This window comes from Bidens hawaiensis, unplaced genomic scaffold, assembly GCF_021521415.1.
Source record: "Bidens hawaiensis isolate Kalapana, Puna unplaced genomic scaffold, B.hawaiensis_p1.1 tig00031229_1, whole genome shotgun sequence".
In the NCBI taxonomy this organism is placed as follows: domain Eukaryota; kingdom Viridiplantae; phylum Streptophyta; class Magnoliopsida; order Asterales; family Asteraceae; genus Bidens; species Bidens hawaiensis.
The window spans coordinates 1-13,956 of record NW_027495267.1 but is presented as its reverse complement, the minus strand read 5'-3'; the positions used below and the strand labels follow the sequence as shown (position 1 = coordinate 13,956).

General features: G+C 32.8%; 1 protein-coding gene across 1 annotated transcript; it reads right to left on the bottom strand.

Annotated features, from left to right (window-relative positions):
- Positions 1–1,076: 1,076 nt before the first annotated feature.
- Positions 1,077–7,557, bottom strand: LOC143581901 (transcription factor TGA2.3-like). Its single transcript, XM_077064583.1, has 9 exons — positions 7,492–7,557; positions 7,288–7,419; positions 6,819–6,884; positions 6,505–6,564; positions 6,065–6,142; positions 5,910–5,961; positions 4,683–4,954; positions 2,782–3,027; positions 1,077–1,656 (listed from the first exon to the last, which is right to left on the bottom strand). The coding sequence occupies exons 2-9, from the start codon at positions 7,351–7,353 to the stop codon at positions 1,510–1,512; spliced, it is 987 nt and encodes a 328-aa protein (XP_076920698.1). The 5' UTR covers positions 7,354–7,419; positions 7,492–7,557; the 3' UTR covers positions 1,077–1,509.
- Between the last annotated feature and the right edge of the window lie 6,399 nt (positions 7,558–13,956).

Genomic DNA, 13,956 nt, shown 5'->3' with positions numbered 1-13,956 from the left:
AAACTAATGAATTTGTGCACTTAGAAAAGGTTTCAGCCAAGGATAGACATTCAAGATCATATATGCCAAGAATGATCATCTGAAATTTTTTGTCATAATGCTTTTGAATTTTCGGGATCAAGAGATGCAATGTGACTTGAAGCTCTTTAACTCATATGATATGATTGATGAATAGGCAGAATTGTTGAATCTAAACAGAACGTCTCTCCTCTTTCATGTCATATGAAGGAAGACAATCAAAATACTCGTCTAAAACGCCAAGCTCTCACTTTTAGAAAATGAATAGAATAAGGGCTTACCATTCTTGTAAGTGCAGGGCTATATTGAAACTTTAACCCAATTGGTTGATTTCATATTTGAAAATCAATTACATGAGTCTTTTTAGGTTGGATAACTAAACTACAAGTCAGTCAGGATGGACAAAATAAAAATAGTTAAGGGTGCATATATCCAATCTTGTCTGCATAATTTGGGACTCCAATAACTAGCAAACATGTTTGTTTAATTTTTGTATCATGCTCCTGAGTTTGATGTTGTGTGGGCACAAATACTGTTCTACTTCTACCTACTTGACTCTTTTGCAACTTGATAAAGAACAAATTGCAATAAAGTTCTCCACCCATCACCTTTTACAAAATTTTCTGTATCTATCATGATTCTGCTTTTTCAAAAATGCTAATAGCATTATTTCTCCTTTGGATATTAAAAACCAATCACTTAAAATATTAAAAATCTCACAAAAGTTTCATTCACAAGCACTTATAATATATGCAAGTGTTTAACAATGAAAGATTTTTCCCCTTCAAACTTAAATATTTTTTTAGGTCTTACAATCTTTACCGCCTTAAATCTTTAAGAAATCATCATCCACTCTTGATTCACTTCTTTTATCACGGGCTAAATATATATATATATATATGAGAACGAAAGATAAATAAACAAAAACAATTAAATGAACACACTGTCATTTTAAACTATTACACTGCTATAAGTTTTATATTGGTGTCAATCTAAAGATTCATGCATTCAACATACAGTTAAAAAAAGACAATTTTCGACCTTATAAGCTGCCATAACCATTTAACCCACCATATAAAACCGGTCAAAATTTGGATTAAATCGAGTGTTTAAACATCCATTCACGTTCTACATAAAATGACAACATAACTCATGAAGAAACATGTAACCACAAACTATAGTTGCTTGCTATTAACAAAAACTGTCTACTATATTTCCACAACATACTAGTACCAAAACACAAACAAATCCCAAAGCTGTCACCGAATTATTGTAATTTATAAGTTAATAGTTGAAATATCATTCATAAAAAAAAAGGTAAAACTCAGCACCATTAAAGAAGATTCCAGAAATGAGTCCAAGAATTTGATGGCTGTTATATATGCTTTGCTTCACTTCCTGTTTGTTACAAATCCTTACTTTCTTGCACATGAAGTTATCTTCTTGTTTTTTTAACTGGTACAACAACTTGGGGTACAAGAACTGATTTGGTCACTCACGAGGCCGCGCGAGCCATAATGAGCTCAGAGCCCGAAGCCGAGATGAATAGTCATTAATGGCAATGAGTGCTCGAGCAGACTGGCGAGTTGTTAATATCCTATGCATTTGTTGGAAGGTTTGTTGCCTTAAGTTGTCAGCCTGTTTAAAGGATAGAATAAACTTGTTTAATAGGGGTGAGCACAAAACCCGAAATTAACCGACAAAACTCAACCGAAATTATCAAATCATAAAAAATAACCGACAGTTCGGTTTTTTATTCTTTAAAGAACGAACCAAACCAAATAACTAAAGACCCATTTATTTTTATTGTTTGTTGTAGAAGTTATGGATTAAAATTGAGTTTTGAATGTTACGTAATTCATAAAAAAATTCAACAAATGGCGTGGCCCAAAATATTTAGCAAAAAAACAAGACCGTTCCAAAACCAAATTAACCGAAATAACTGGATCATACAAAAAAACAACAGTTCGGTTTTGTATTTTCTGAAAACCGAATTTCAGGTTTGGTCTCGGTTTCGCATTTTCTAAAAACCGAAAGAAAAATGAATAACCGAAAAAACCATTTACTTTTAACGCTTGTTATTGAATTTATAGATTATAATTTTGATTTTTGAATGTTAAGTATTGTATAAGAAATTAACAGATGGTGTAGCCTGATATATTAGCCCAATATAAAATAATAAATTAATCAATCATTAACTAACAAAAACTTTTAGACTGAAAGATTCAAGATTTTTAAACTTTTTTTCACTCTAAAAAGTTCAAGGGCAAGTGGTAAAACCGAAACCGAACAGAACCCATTTTAAAACTCGAAAAAACATAAAAATGAAAAATACTGAACCCAAATTATTTTTAAAAACAAAACCAAAATTTCAGTTTTCAGTATGATTTAAGCGCAAAAACGAGACAAGCTCATTTGCGGGCCTACACGAGTTTATTATTTATATTACATTTATAGATTTTTAAATAAAACTATTATATATATATATATATATATATATTAATTATGACAAAATAATATATATATTATGTTACATCTAAAAACTATAATTTAAAAACATATAGCAAAGTAATCAACAAATAATACATGACCCAAGCCCGAGCTGAGCTCAAGCTTCAAAAACTAATCACAATCCGAGCTTGAGCTTAGAAATGGAGCTTAAAACGAGCCGAACTCAAGCCTAGTTGAGCTTGGGCTTGGCTAGGCTAAGCTAGTTTACACCCCTAAGGTTTAAAAAGTTCAGGATTTAGAAAATCAATAGACCTGTCGAATGAAGCCCTCTAGGGTTCCTAGTTTACCCATAGCCATAGCCATCTGGCCCATGTAGTTGGCTACATTGCCTGATGAATTTGAGGTACCGAGAGATCCGGCTATGGTCTCGGCTAGCGACTGCTGCAATGCCTCCATCCCTTGTGATAGCGCGTCCTCAGCTTGCTGTGATGACTGCTGTAGGTTGCCGATTGCCAATAACTGCTGCTCGGTCAAAGGTTCCAATTGTGTTATAAGCAGCTGCAAACCAAAATAAGTCAAACATAGTCAAAGTTTCACACATGTCATTATTTATGTTTTTATCCGTGTTTGCATGGTCGGTTATTTAATCGGTAGCCTTACTAGTCAACTGGTTGGACCGATTTCAAAAATAGGATTGGGCCGTAAACGATTTAAAAATTAAAAATGCATAACTACTTTACAACAAAATTTGAAACTAAGTTGTGTTTTGGTGTGGAATTTACAATTTTAATAAAATATAATACCTTTTAAGAATAAAAATTACATATACATATAATTAATTTATAACAAAATATCATCATCATCATCATCATCATCATCATCGTACTCAGTATATCCCACCAATAGCAATGCTATGGTAGGGTCTGAGGAGGGTAAGATGTAGACAGCCTTACCTCTATCCCATAGAGATAGAGAGGCTGCTTCCGGTGAGACCCCCGGCTCGATAGTAGTTTTGAATCAAGCCTTGGACATAAGACACATAACACTCAATCATCGGGACACCGGCTGATTGGTGCATGTGCCCTTGTCTTTCGGCTATCAACGCCACCACATGATGCCTGATTAACCTTCCGCCACTTTTAACGTTATTTTCACGTGATTAGTAAAATAACGTCAAAATTAGTGCAATTTTACTTTTGCCCACCCAAGGGTTCACACATATATACATTATATGTGCGCACCGCAAGCAGGGCGTGCGCACATATATACATAATTTATAACAAAATAAATTATAACAAAATTAGTGCAATTTTACTTTTGCCCACCCAAGGGTTCACACATATATACATAATTTATAACAAAATATGTAACTGATTTATTATAATATCAAATTACAAAAATTTTAATATAATTAAAGTCTTAAATATTTTATTTTAGTAATCAGGCAGTCAATGAGATTTTCGAAGGAAAAAGATTGCTTTTTATGCTATGGTTATGAAAACATGACCTTTTATGAAAACATTACTTTTTATTTTTAATTTTCCATCAATACTTGAAGAAGACATCATCATCATCATCATCATCATCATCATCATCATCGTACTCAGTATATCCCACCAATAGCAAAGCTATGGTAGGGTCTGAGGAGGGTAAGATGTAGACAGCCTTACCTCTACCCCATAAGGATAGAGAGGCTGCTTCCGGTGAGACCCCCGGCTCGATAGTAGTTTTGCATCAAGCCTTGGACATAAGGCACATAGCACTCAATCATCGGGACACCGGCTGATCGGTGCATGTACCCTTGTCTTTCGGCTATCAACGCCACTACATGATGCCTGATTAACCGTCCGTCACTTTTAACGTTATTTTCACGAGATTAGTAAAATAACGTCAAAATTAGTGCAATTTCACTTTTGCCCACCCGAGGGTTCACACATATATACATCATATGTGCGCACCGCAAGCAGGGCTTAAAACATGACCTTTTATGAAAACATTACTTTTTATTCTTAATTTTCCATCAATACTTGAAGAAGACAGAGGAATAAAATTTTAAAATATATATATGAAACCAAAAACTCAAAAATCAATCCAAAAACTTCAAATTCATAATTATGAATCCAAACAAGTAAATTACACCTAATACATCAACCACAAATCAAAATCAAGATATTTAGCATAATTCTAAAAGATGAGCAGAATCTGATACTGACCTTTAACAGTTCTGAAGAACGGAATCCACCTAACCAGAGAAAACATCTTTCGGCAGGTGTTTTCCACATGCCCGATAAAACATGAAAGACGTCGGCCTTAGCAGCATCACTTTTGATTCTGAAGATATCCTCATAATGCGCAACAACACCATCAACTATGATCCTTAGTTCACCATCACCCGCATGATTGCTAACCGCCCCTTTCAGCTCATTTATTCGCCGGTTGTGTTCTTCTAGCCACCGCCCATATTCAACATCAAACGCCAATGCTCCTGCAAAAGTAGATTAATAATGGGCCGGTTTGGGTTATTTTAAACACAAACGAGTTAAAAGAAAATAATATATCTAGTAAGGAAACTGTTCAAAAAGATGCAAATAATATTCTTGTATAAATTCTTCTTATATTGTAACCAGGGTTGTTCAAAAAGCTAGCGACCCGCTGGAAAAAAGCTCGTTTATAAATGAGCCAAGCCCGAGGCAGTGTGGCTCATGGCTTGCACACTAACTGGCTCATTAATTAAAATTACACCACAAATTTTAATATATACACATATTTATAATCATATCACCTATAAACATTAAAAAAACAACAAAATAATACATTATTTGAATCTGCCTCTTGATCTCTAAAAATAGAAAAAAACAAAAAATAATACATATATTATTATAAATCCATCAGTTTATAAATTTGTCTTTTACTTTTCAACTGTAAAAAACATATATTAAAAAAAGAAAACAAAATAATGAGCTGGCTCAAGCTTTTTTGTCAAGCTCATATATTTTAACGAGCTGAAAAGCTGATCTTGAGCTCAAATTAACAGCTTGTTATAATAAACTAGCCAAACTTGAGTGACTAAAAAAACTCGTTAAAATAAACAAGCTGACCTGAGCTAAACTTTTCAGCTTGCTAAATAAACGATCCGACACGAGCCAGTTCGTTCAACTTACAGCTCGAGCCCAAGCCCCTTGGCTCAGCCCTAATTCTAGTTGTAATGTCCAGTTTGGAGATGAGTAGGTTGGGTCAACTCGAACTAACCCGTCTCTTAAGTGGGTTAACTGTGTCAACCTAGTTACAACCCAAACCCATTTAGCCCCAATCCTAAAACATTTATTTAACCTGTGTCTGCCTGTTTTACTATTTCAAATTGTAACACTGTATTCTTAATAAAGATAGATTGCTGCATTTATTGATATCTAAAAGAACTAGTTCAACACAAGAGGTCTTACCATTCCCGCTCATTGATTGAGATTGTTCTCCTGAACTTGAAATGAAGATGCCCTATAAAAAAAATCATTTAAGACAATTGAAATAATTTTCAAAATAGAAAATGAAATAAAATTGAAAAGCAATGCATAGACAATAATGATTAATCAAATTGTACTTGCTGTCGGGCTCTCTGAAGCTCTTGCTCAAGTTGAGTCAGCTTCATTCTACTACTTTCCAGCTGTTGGACATAAGCCTATAAACCAAAAACAAGTGATTAATCAATTTGAGTACTTTTGACATGAATTAAGCACATTAATCAGCTGTTTCTTGAGAAGTAGACTAACTATCTGGCAATCATATCAACAGTAATTTTTGGAAAAATGTGATTCATGTCTTAACTTTAACTGGTTGTGTCAAATAATGATATGTGTTCGCGTCAATCAGTGAACATGTGTGTTCAGATTCATGATTTTGACATGATATCGGGTTCATGTAAAATTTTCAGATTTGTGTCACTTTACATTCATGATTCATGTCAATTGATTTCACTAATCCCTAATATATAGTAAAACAACTTTGTAACAAAACATAGGAAACGAATTAAAGAAAATTTACTTTCTTCCGCAGACGGCTCTTTCTTGCAGCTTCACGATTCTGGGCAAGCCTACGAAGTGTCTGAAACATTCAGTTAAAAAATCAGCAAGTTATCAACTTGATTACAAAATTACTTAAATATAATGCGTCCCAAATAATAAAAACAACTTATTGTACGTTTGTTTCTTTTATTACAAAATCTAGCTCTGCATTTTCTTTTTTTTTTTTTCAAAATTGGATTCTGATTATGATAATGAAGCAATCATTTAAGACATTTCAGGATTAGATGTTTAGCAATTAAAATAAAAATATGAACTTGTAACCGAAAGTCAAACCTTTTGATCCCTTGACTTATCACTAGCATCAGAAACCACAAGCCCATGTGATTGACCGCTATGAAACTGCAATAAAATCACAAATAATGCACCTTAGAAATTATCAACTTAAATGGACCAATTAGGACTTTATTTTATCTTAAACGAGTTGTTTGAACATATTTTCTAAAAATTTATATTCCAGGGTTCAAATCATCACTGTAACAATACTGTTTCATAGAAAATGTTAACTGGTCAACCCGGCCCGTCCCGTCTCAAGCCATACTAAGAAAATGACCCAGTTATATTCAAACCCGTCAGAAAGATTTGTCTATAACAATCATTAAATATAATTCTCAAAATATACATAGATTTGACAATTCTTAGTAGATGCCAATTATCAGTCAAATCAAAGCAGTGTAACTAATGTATCTAAAAACATGATAATAATATTAAAAACACATCAAAAGGTTAAAGAAGATAAAATTACCCCCAAACCCTTGTCTTCGGTGTCGCCATCGGTAGAAGTATCAGTCCTAGGACTGAGCTCCGCCATTACCGACTCTCAAATAACACAAACAGTTAACTTGTATCCAACTTCTTCTGTGGTATACAGCTGACTCTGCATAATTAAACAAAAACATCAATGATAATATAATCTAACCAAAATAACAACATACTGTTAAACCTTCACCTCATTAAAAACTAGCAACCGCACCGGTCAAAGACGACACCGCCCGGCCCTTGATCTTGGTAAAATAATATAAAAACATTGTATATTAATCCATATAACATAAAATGTAAGTAACTAATAAACCCTAATGAAAACTAGAGGTAAAGCAAAACCCATGTGAAGTTAGGTGAAATATGAACTGGGTATACAGTAATTAGCCCTAAAAGGAAAGAAGTTAATAATCAAAGGCCCAAAGAGTGGTCTTGATGGTTGAAAATATTAGGGTTTAAAGAGCTTACATGAAATTGAAGGTGGCGGGTAACTTGGGGACGATGCAATCGGAAGAAAAGAAATGAAATGAAAGGAAAATTGGAGTTGCAGAGTGTGATTTGATGGTCGCAGGGTGGTCTGCGATTTTGACTTTTTGATCCCAAGGAGACCTCTCTCTCTCTCTCTCTCTCTTAATGGTATAAAAGAGTAGGGATAAAAAATAAAACAATTGGAAATAAAAGAAGATTTTACTATTATTATATTTGAGTTTTTATTAAAATGGGGTGGATGGAAAAACTATTTACTAAAGTAGGTGATTTAAAAAATATTTACTAAAATAGATTTTTTCTCCTTTACATCCTTATTTAACTAATTTATTATAATTCTTTCTTTTTATTATTTTTATTTAATTAAGCCATTGTTATTTTCTTTTATTTTTTGATAACTAATTAATTATTATCTATCTTATTAAACTAAGATGTCAGGTTTATAGAGTTTTCAATTTTAGAAGCTAAATTTTAGTTTGTTAATCTTTTGTATAAGTTATACCTTTTATTTATTTTTTTAAACAATCTTTTTTATTATAATTTTATTATTTTTTCTATTTAATATAAAAAATAAACAGCACTATTTTGATGATTTACAATAAATCTTAATTTTATTTATATGTTAAATAAAGTTTTAAAATCTCCGACGCACACGAGACAAATGAGAATTTATAAACTAATTACTATGTTTTATAAAAAAATTATCATTTATTAACTTCATGGACTATTGGCTTCCGTAAAGAAAGGATAAAAAGGAGTAAAAAACAAGAATTTTTAGGTTCGAAAATCCGTATTTATTTAACTAATAAAGTCAATCATTTGTTATCATCGCAACAAAATATTTATGAATACTACTTATAAAGTCATCATTTTGATATTGAGATCGGTAACGAATCGACTTGAAGGGTTCGAGTTTGACCTAACCAATATCTTTATACAGTTCTTGTGTTCTTATGTTGAATTCACAATTCCTTTTTATTGTATTTATTACAATGATGTTTGGTTAGGAAATAAGGTTTAAGAATATGTTATATATAGGTTTTAGTAATTAAAATAAAGGAACATAAAGAAGTTTTAATTTCAAATAAAAAAGTGAAAATATAAAGAAATGGTCTATGGAGTTCCATTTTATCAATTTCGATAGATTTTGTATGGATATACATTTGTATCTTTTTTATCTTGTTTTTAATTGTATTTTGTCCAATGAGATTTGGAAAGAGATAAACAAGTTTTTTAAAAATACCTATTTTGGTAAATACTTTTCAAATCACCTATTTTGATAAATAGTTTTTCCACTCACCCTATTTTGGTAAAAAAACTCCACATTTTAAGGAAGTTCCACCTTATTCAGTAAAAATTGGAACTAGGAGACATCATAATAAGCAAAATAGCCACAGATCAAAACCTAGCAGACTCGTTCACTAAGCCAATGACTCAGGATAGGCATGACCAACACAGGGCTGCTATCGGTCTTAGATTAGCTAGTAATTTGTTTTGATTTAGTATTTGAATGTATGAACATTTAAACAATTATACTTTTGAGTTCAATTTTGATTCAATGGTTAAATGTAAACGTTGAATATTATAATCGTGTTCATTTTAATACGTTTAATCCATGAATATTATATTCTAAATTATCCATAGTTAGTCAGACTTGTAGGAACGGTTCTGAATTAAGACTATTCTGACTTTGGACTCAAGGAGTTGACTTGCAAACTCACAAACCTCATTACGAATGACGTTGTATGTAACTCGCATCAAATCATCTTCATGGATCTTAATCATAAGATGGTTTGATATTGGTATACTCATTTAGTATCCTTTAACCTGAGATACATATTAGAACTTTTGTTTACTAAAGGCTATTCTTTGATCAGTGTCAACATCTGTCACATAACTGCCGGCTATAAAGGCATTGGTTGGGAATATTTCGAAGTTCAGTGGGAGTTGTATGTAATCAAGATGGGATTATGTACTCTTACATGATATGTAAGAGTTAGACATATTGGCGCCTTCGTTGATTCAAACTGGTAAAGTGTGAGGCCTCTCCCAAACTTACTGTGTGTTTGATTGGACCACTTTGACTCGAGAACGAAAACGATACTAGTTGAACGCCTTATGAGATTGATCTGATTCATGTCTCATTGCTCAATTGGTGTCTTATATGGAAAGGAAAGATGACAACGATTACTATAATTTCATTATCTTGCAGTAGTGTATTCCAAGATACTTTGGTTGATGAATTTAAAATGTCATAACCTGTTGGGGGAAACCACGTGTAGCTAGAGCACCGCTACCTGTCAGCGTTGATAAACTTAACCGGAATCCGTCCAAGTGGGAGACTGTTGGAAATATTGACCGGTTCGCTTAAGTCAACGTGGTTGATCGGTTGTGACCCGTAAGAGTTACACCGTGGGTAACGAACATAGACAACTTACACTAGTTAACTGGTAATGACTAACAAACGAGATATGGACCTATAAAAGGATTGGGCTTGAGATGGGCTTGGTGGCCCAACATGATTAACTAGTTATATTAACTAGTTAATACGTCATTAGGTCTTTATGCAAGCTAGTAAGAATAAACCCTAGCCACCCTTGCTCTCTCTCCCTCTCGGCTCCTACCTGCTGCCGCCGCCCAACTGTCGCCGCCCAGCCACCGCAGCCAGCCACAGCCATCGCAGCCAGCCTGTGCCAGCTTCGTTGCCGGTCCATTCGTGCACCGCAACCGTTGGTCATAAATCTCGTTTAGTCACCTAGCGTTATCCTTTAGCCCTCGGTGCCTCAACCGGTTATTTATTAACCGAGGTAAACTTAAATATTGTCAGTTAATATTCATGTTTCTTTGGTTATTCTGTCTCGTACTCGTATTGTTTGTAACCGAATCCTGTACGGTTCCTAAAAGTGATGATTACTCGTTTTTGTATTCGCTGCGTATTCATTTATTAATATGATTAATAATTATGAAACCAATTTTATTAAACCGGGTTTAAAAGTTAAACCGTTAACTGATCACCACTAGAACCCGATAGTCCTAACTTTAAAAATTGTTAATTACAAATTGTATGATGGTGGATTCAAGAAGTGAGCATGAGGCGTTTGTGTTAATGCCTCAATCAAATAATTAGTAGTGAAATATTTGTTCAAGTGACTAGCCATAGCTAAGTTTTATATGGAAACATGTTAGCTTCAAGTTAATTGAGTTGATAAAAGCTTAAGTTTGTCTTAAAAATGTCCTTCACATGATTAGAAAAAATGGTAAATCAGTGATATAACAAAGCTGATAAAAATCTAAAATCTAGTTGCTGACCTGTTCTCTATAAAATCAAGGGAGTCTCAATTTAAGGCGTGTCTTAAATTTCTAGAAGCTCTTTGAGTATGCTACATTTCATATTTGAACACGAGAAACTAAATATATTTGTAGAATGGTTGAATTAGTTTATTGCGTCAGCTTCGCAGAAAACCACTGCACAAACAAATATGCTTTGTAAAAACTAGTTAAACTGTATGTTTGAACAAATACGATTTAGAGATGAATGGAACGGGTTTGTGGTGTTATATATTTATGATATGTTGAATATATATGTATGTGATGATGATTAAACATAGTGGCCATATGGATATCATGTACATAATGTGGAAATCTATATTGATCTGTTAATGTGTTGGATGAATAGTTTTACAAAGACAGGAATCCACTACTGACGTGGGGATGAGATAGCATGAAGATACTCCAAAAGGATGATCAAAGGGTCAAGGAAACTACAAGTAACGAGTACAGGAAGTATTTTTCTAATTCTAAGTTAATATAAATGAATGCTTATTCAGCAAATTAGTTATATAAATTGATTATGAGTTCTACTATGAATTAGGGCAGATCAAGCTGAGTAATTAGGATTTTCACTTTAAAGCATCGTAGCTAATTGCTACATTATTAACTAGCTTTATAAACCCGTGTATTACACGGGATAAATTAATGTATAAATTGCAATAAATAATTTAATACAAATAAAAAAATGATAATTAAGTCTCTTTACATTATATAAAAAAAAGTATTACAACTATAGTCGTGTTATATCATCAAATATATTTGTATTTTAAATATGAAAATGTCTCAAAAATTGAATGTTAATGTACTCTTTAAACATAAATTCTTTTATATATACATTTCAATTTAAAAAATATATATATTTATAACATGTAATTATTATATTAATATATTTTTATATTAAGTATGTTTAGAATATAATTTATGGCATTAATAATTCAATCAATTAAGATTTACCAATTAATATGGTAGGCTGAATTTATAATCAATACTGTATTTAGAACCAAGATTTTTTTTTCTTTTCCATCAATAGAAAAGAAGTTATTTTGGCGGATTGATAGTGAGAATTAACCACGTGTCCAGAATTATTTTCTTTTATTTGTATAGGTAGATAGATATGATGTTGTACGTTAAGTTAGGAATTCATATTTGAAAGAATGAAATATGGGTTGGAAAGTACGGTTAAAATCATCTTCATCAGTTTTATTTAACTTTTAAAAGTTCCGAGTAAGTAAATTGGCCATAATATGGCTAAAAAGGATATTTTGCGAGTGCAACAGAGTAGACATCGTACATTACGCATAGAGTATGCCGATTAATAACCAAAATGTCTTTTGGCACTAGAGTACACCTCTGAGTTCATTACCAAAATGGCCACCAATGTACAATATAAGTCAAAACCAGTATGCATTATGCCGGAACCTGTTTCGTGTTGTTTTATTCCAAAAATGTATATATATACCTATCTAGTAGGGGTGTTATTCGGGTTCGTTTTTCGGGTTTCTCGGGTCGGGTTCTTCGTGTTTCAAAGTTTTAAATCTTAACCCGAAACCCAACCCAAATCTCTCGTTGGTTTTTCGGGTTTGGGTTTTTTCGGGTTGGGTTAATCGGGTTTCTAGTATCCTAGAAAACAAAACAAAAAACAAAAAAAAAATTAAAACTTCAATGCTAAAATGAAAACAACATAACTTGATAAACCAATTCAAAGAAGAATAAAACTAACTAACTCGGGCCATAATCTTTTTCAATCGGACGTGATTTGGTTGTTCGATTACGGTTGTTATTAGTAATAAACGGAAAACATAAATAATTAACAATAAACAATCGATCCATGATAGTTGGAATGACAACAATCGATTAGGGTCAGCCACTAATAACTTTAGTGGCTAAGACTAAGCCTATTATACATAAAAATATATTTAACTTCAAAACTAAAAGTTTATTTGGGTTTTTCGGGTTGACCAGAAACTAATAAATCAAACCCGAGAACCAACCCGAATTACTTCAGTTTGGGTTCGAGTTAGTCTTTTCTCGGGTTCGGGTACGGGTTTTTTCGGGTTGAGTTTCGGGTTTCGGGTAAAAGTGACAACCCTACTAGCTAGTTATGTTAATACGTGTGTTTACTAATACTCATGAGTCATGTCATATGGCAAGTTATTGGATGGTTGACAATAGAGGACCAATCTTTCGTAATTAATAAATAAGTATTTTTGGACAACTTAAAGTTGATGTTAGGACACGATCAGGGCCGTCTCTGATAATTTAAATACCTCGGTCAATCCATAATAAAAAGACTCGTAGGCCTTAATGAAAATTTTTTATTTGCTAATGTGCCCCGACCGATGGTATGTCTCGCACACCCTCCGAGCCTCTCCTGGATACGATAACAACTTTTGTATATTTGTGTATTAAACACTTTCACAAGGTTCATTATATTGCTTTCAAGTAATTCATACTTAATAGTTTAATCAAGTCCAAGGTTTTTTTTTCTTTTGTTTTAATGAGCTAGTGGAGTGAAACTTTCATAAAGGGATCATTTTATTGCTGTCAATATTAACCAAAATGGAACTTGAGCGACTTGGACGTGTGGGCCTTTTAGGTTTTTTGGGCACTTACGCTATGTTCCCGAGTTCATTTATGAAAAGAAAGGCAAGGAAAAGAAAGTTTTCTTTTCTTGTCTTTTCTTCTATGTTCCCGAGTTTCATTTAATGAAGGAAAAGGAAGGAAAATGAGGGATGAAAAAAATATGTTGTGTTCCCGAGTTTCATTTAAGAAAGGAAAAGGAAAGAAAATATTAAAATGGTGTTCCCGAGTTTCATTAAAAGAAAGAAAAGAAGGGGAG

Bases quoted from the DNA above. Each gene is read 5' to 3' on its own strand.
- LOC143581901 (XM_077064583.1), bottom strand. From the start codon at position 7,353: ATGGCGGAGCTCAGTCCTAGGACTGATACTTCTACCGATGGCGACACC. The intron at 6,565-6,818 runs GTTTGACTTTCG...TGAATGTTTCAG, and splicing joins ATAAGTCAAGGGATCAAAAG to ACACTTCGTAGGCTTGCCCA. The intron at 1,657-2,781 runs GTCTATTGATTT...TCCTTTAAACAG, and splicing joins TAGAGGGCTTCATTCGACAG to GCTGACAACTTAAGGCAACA.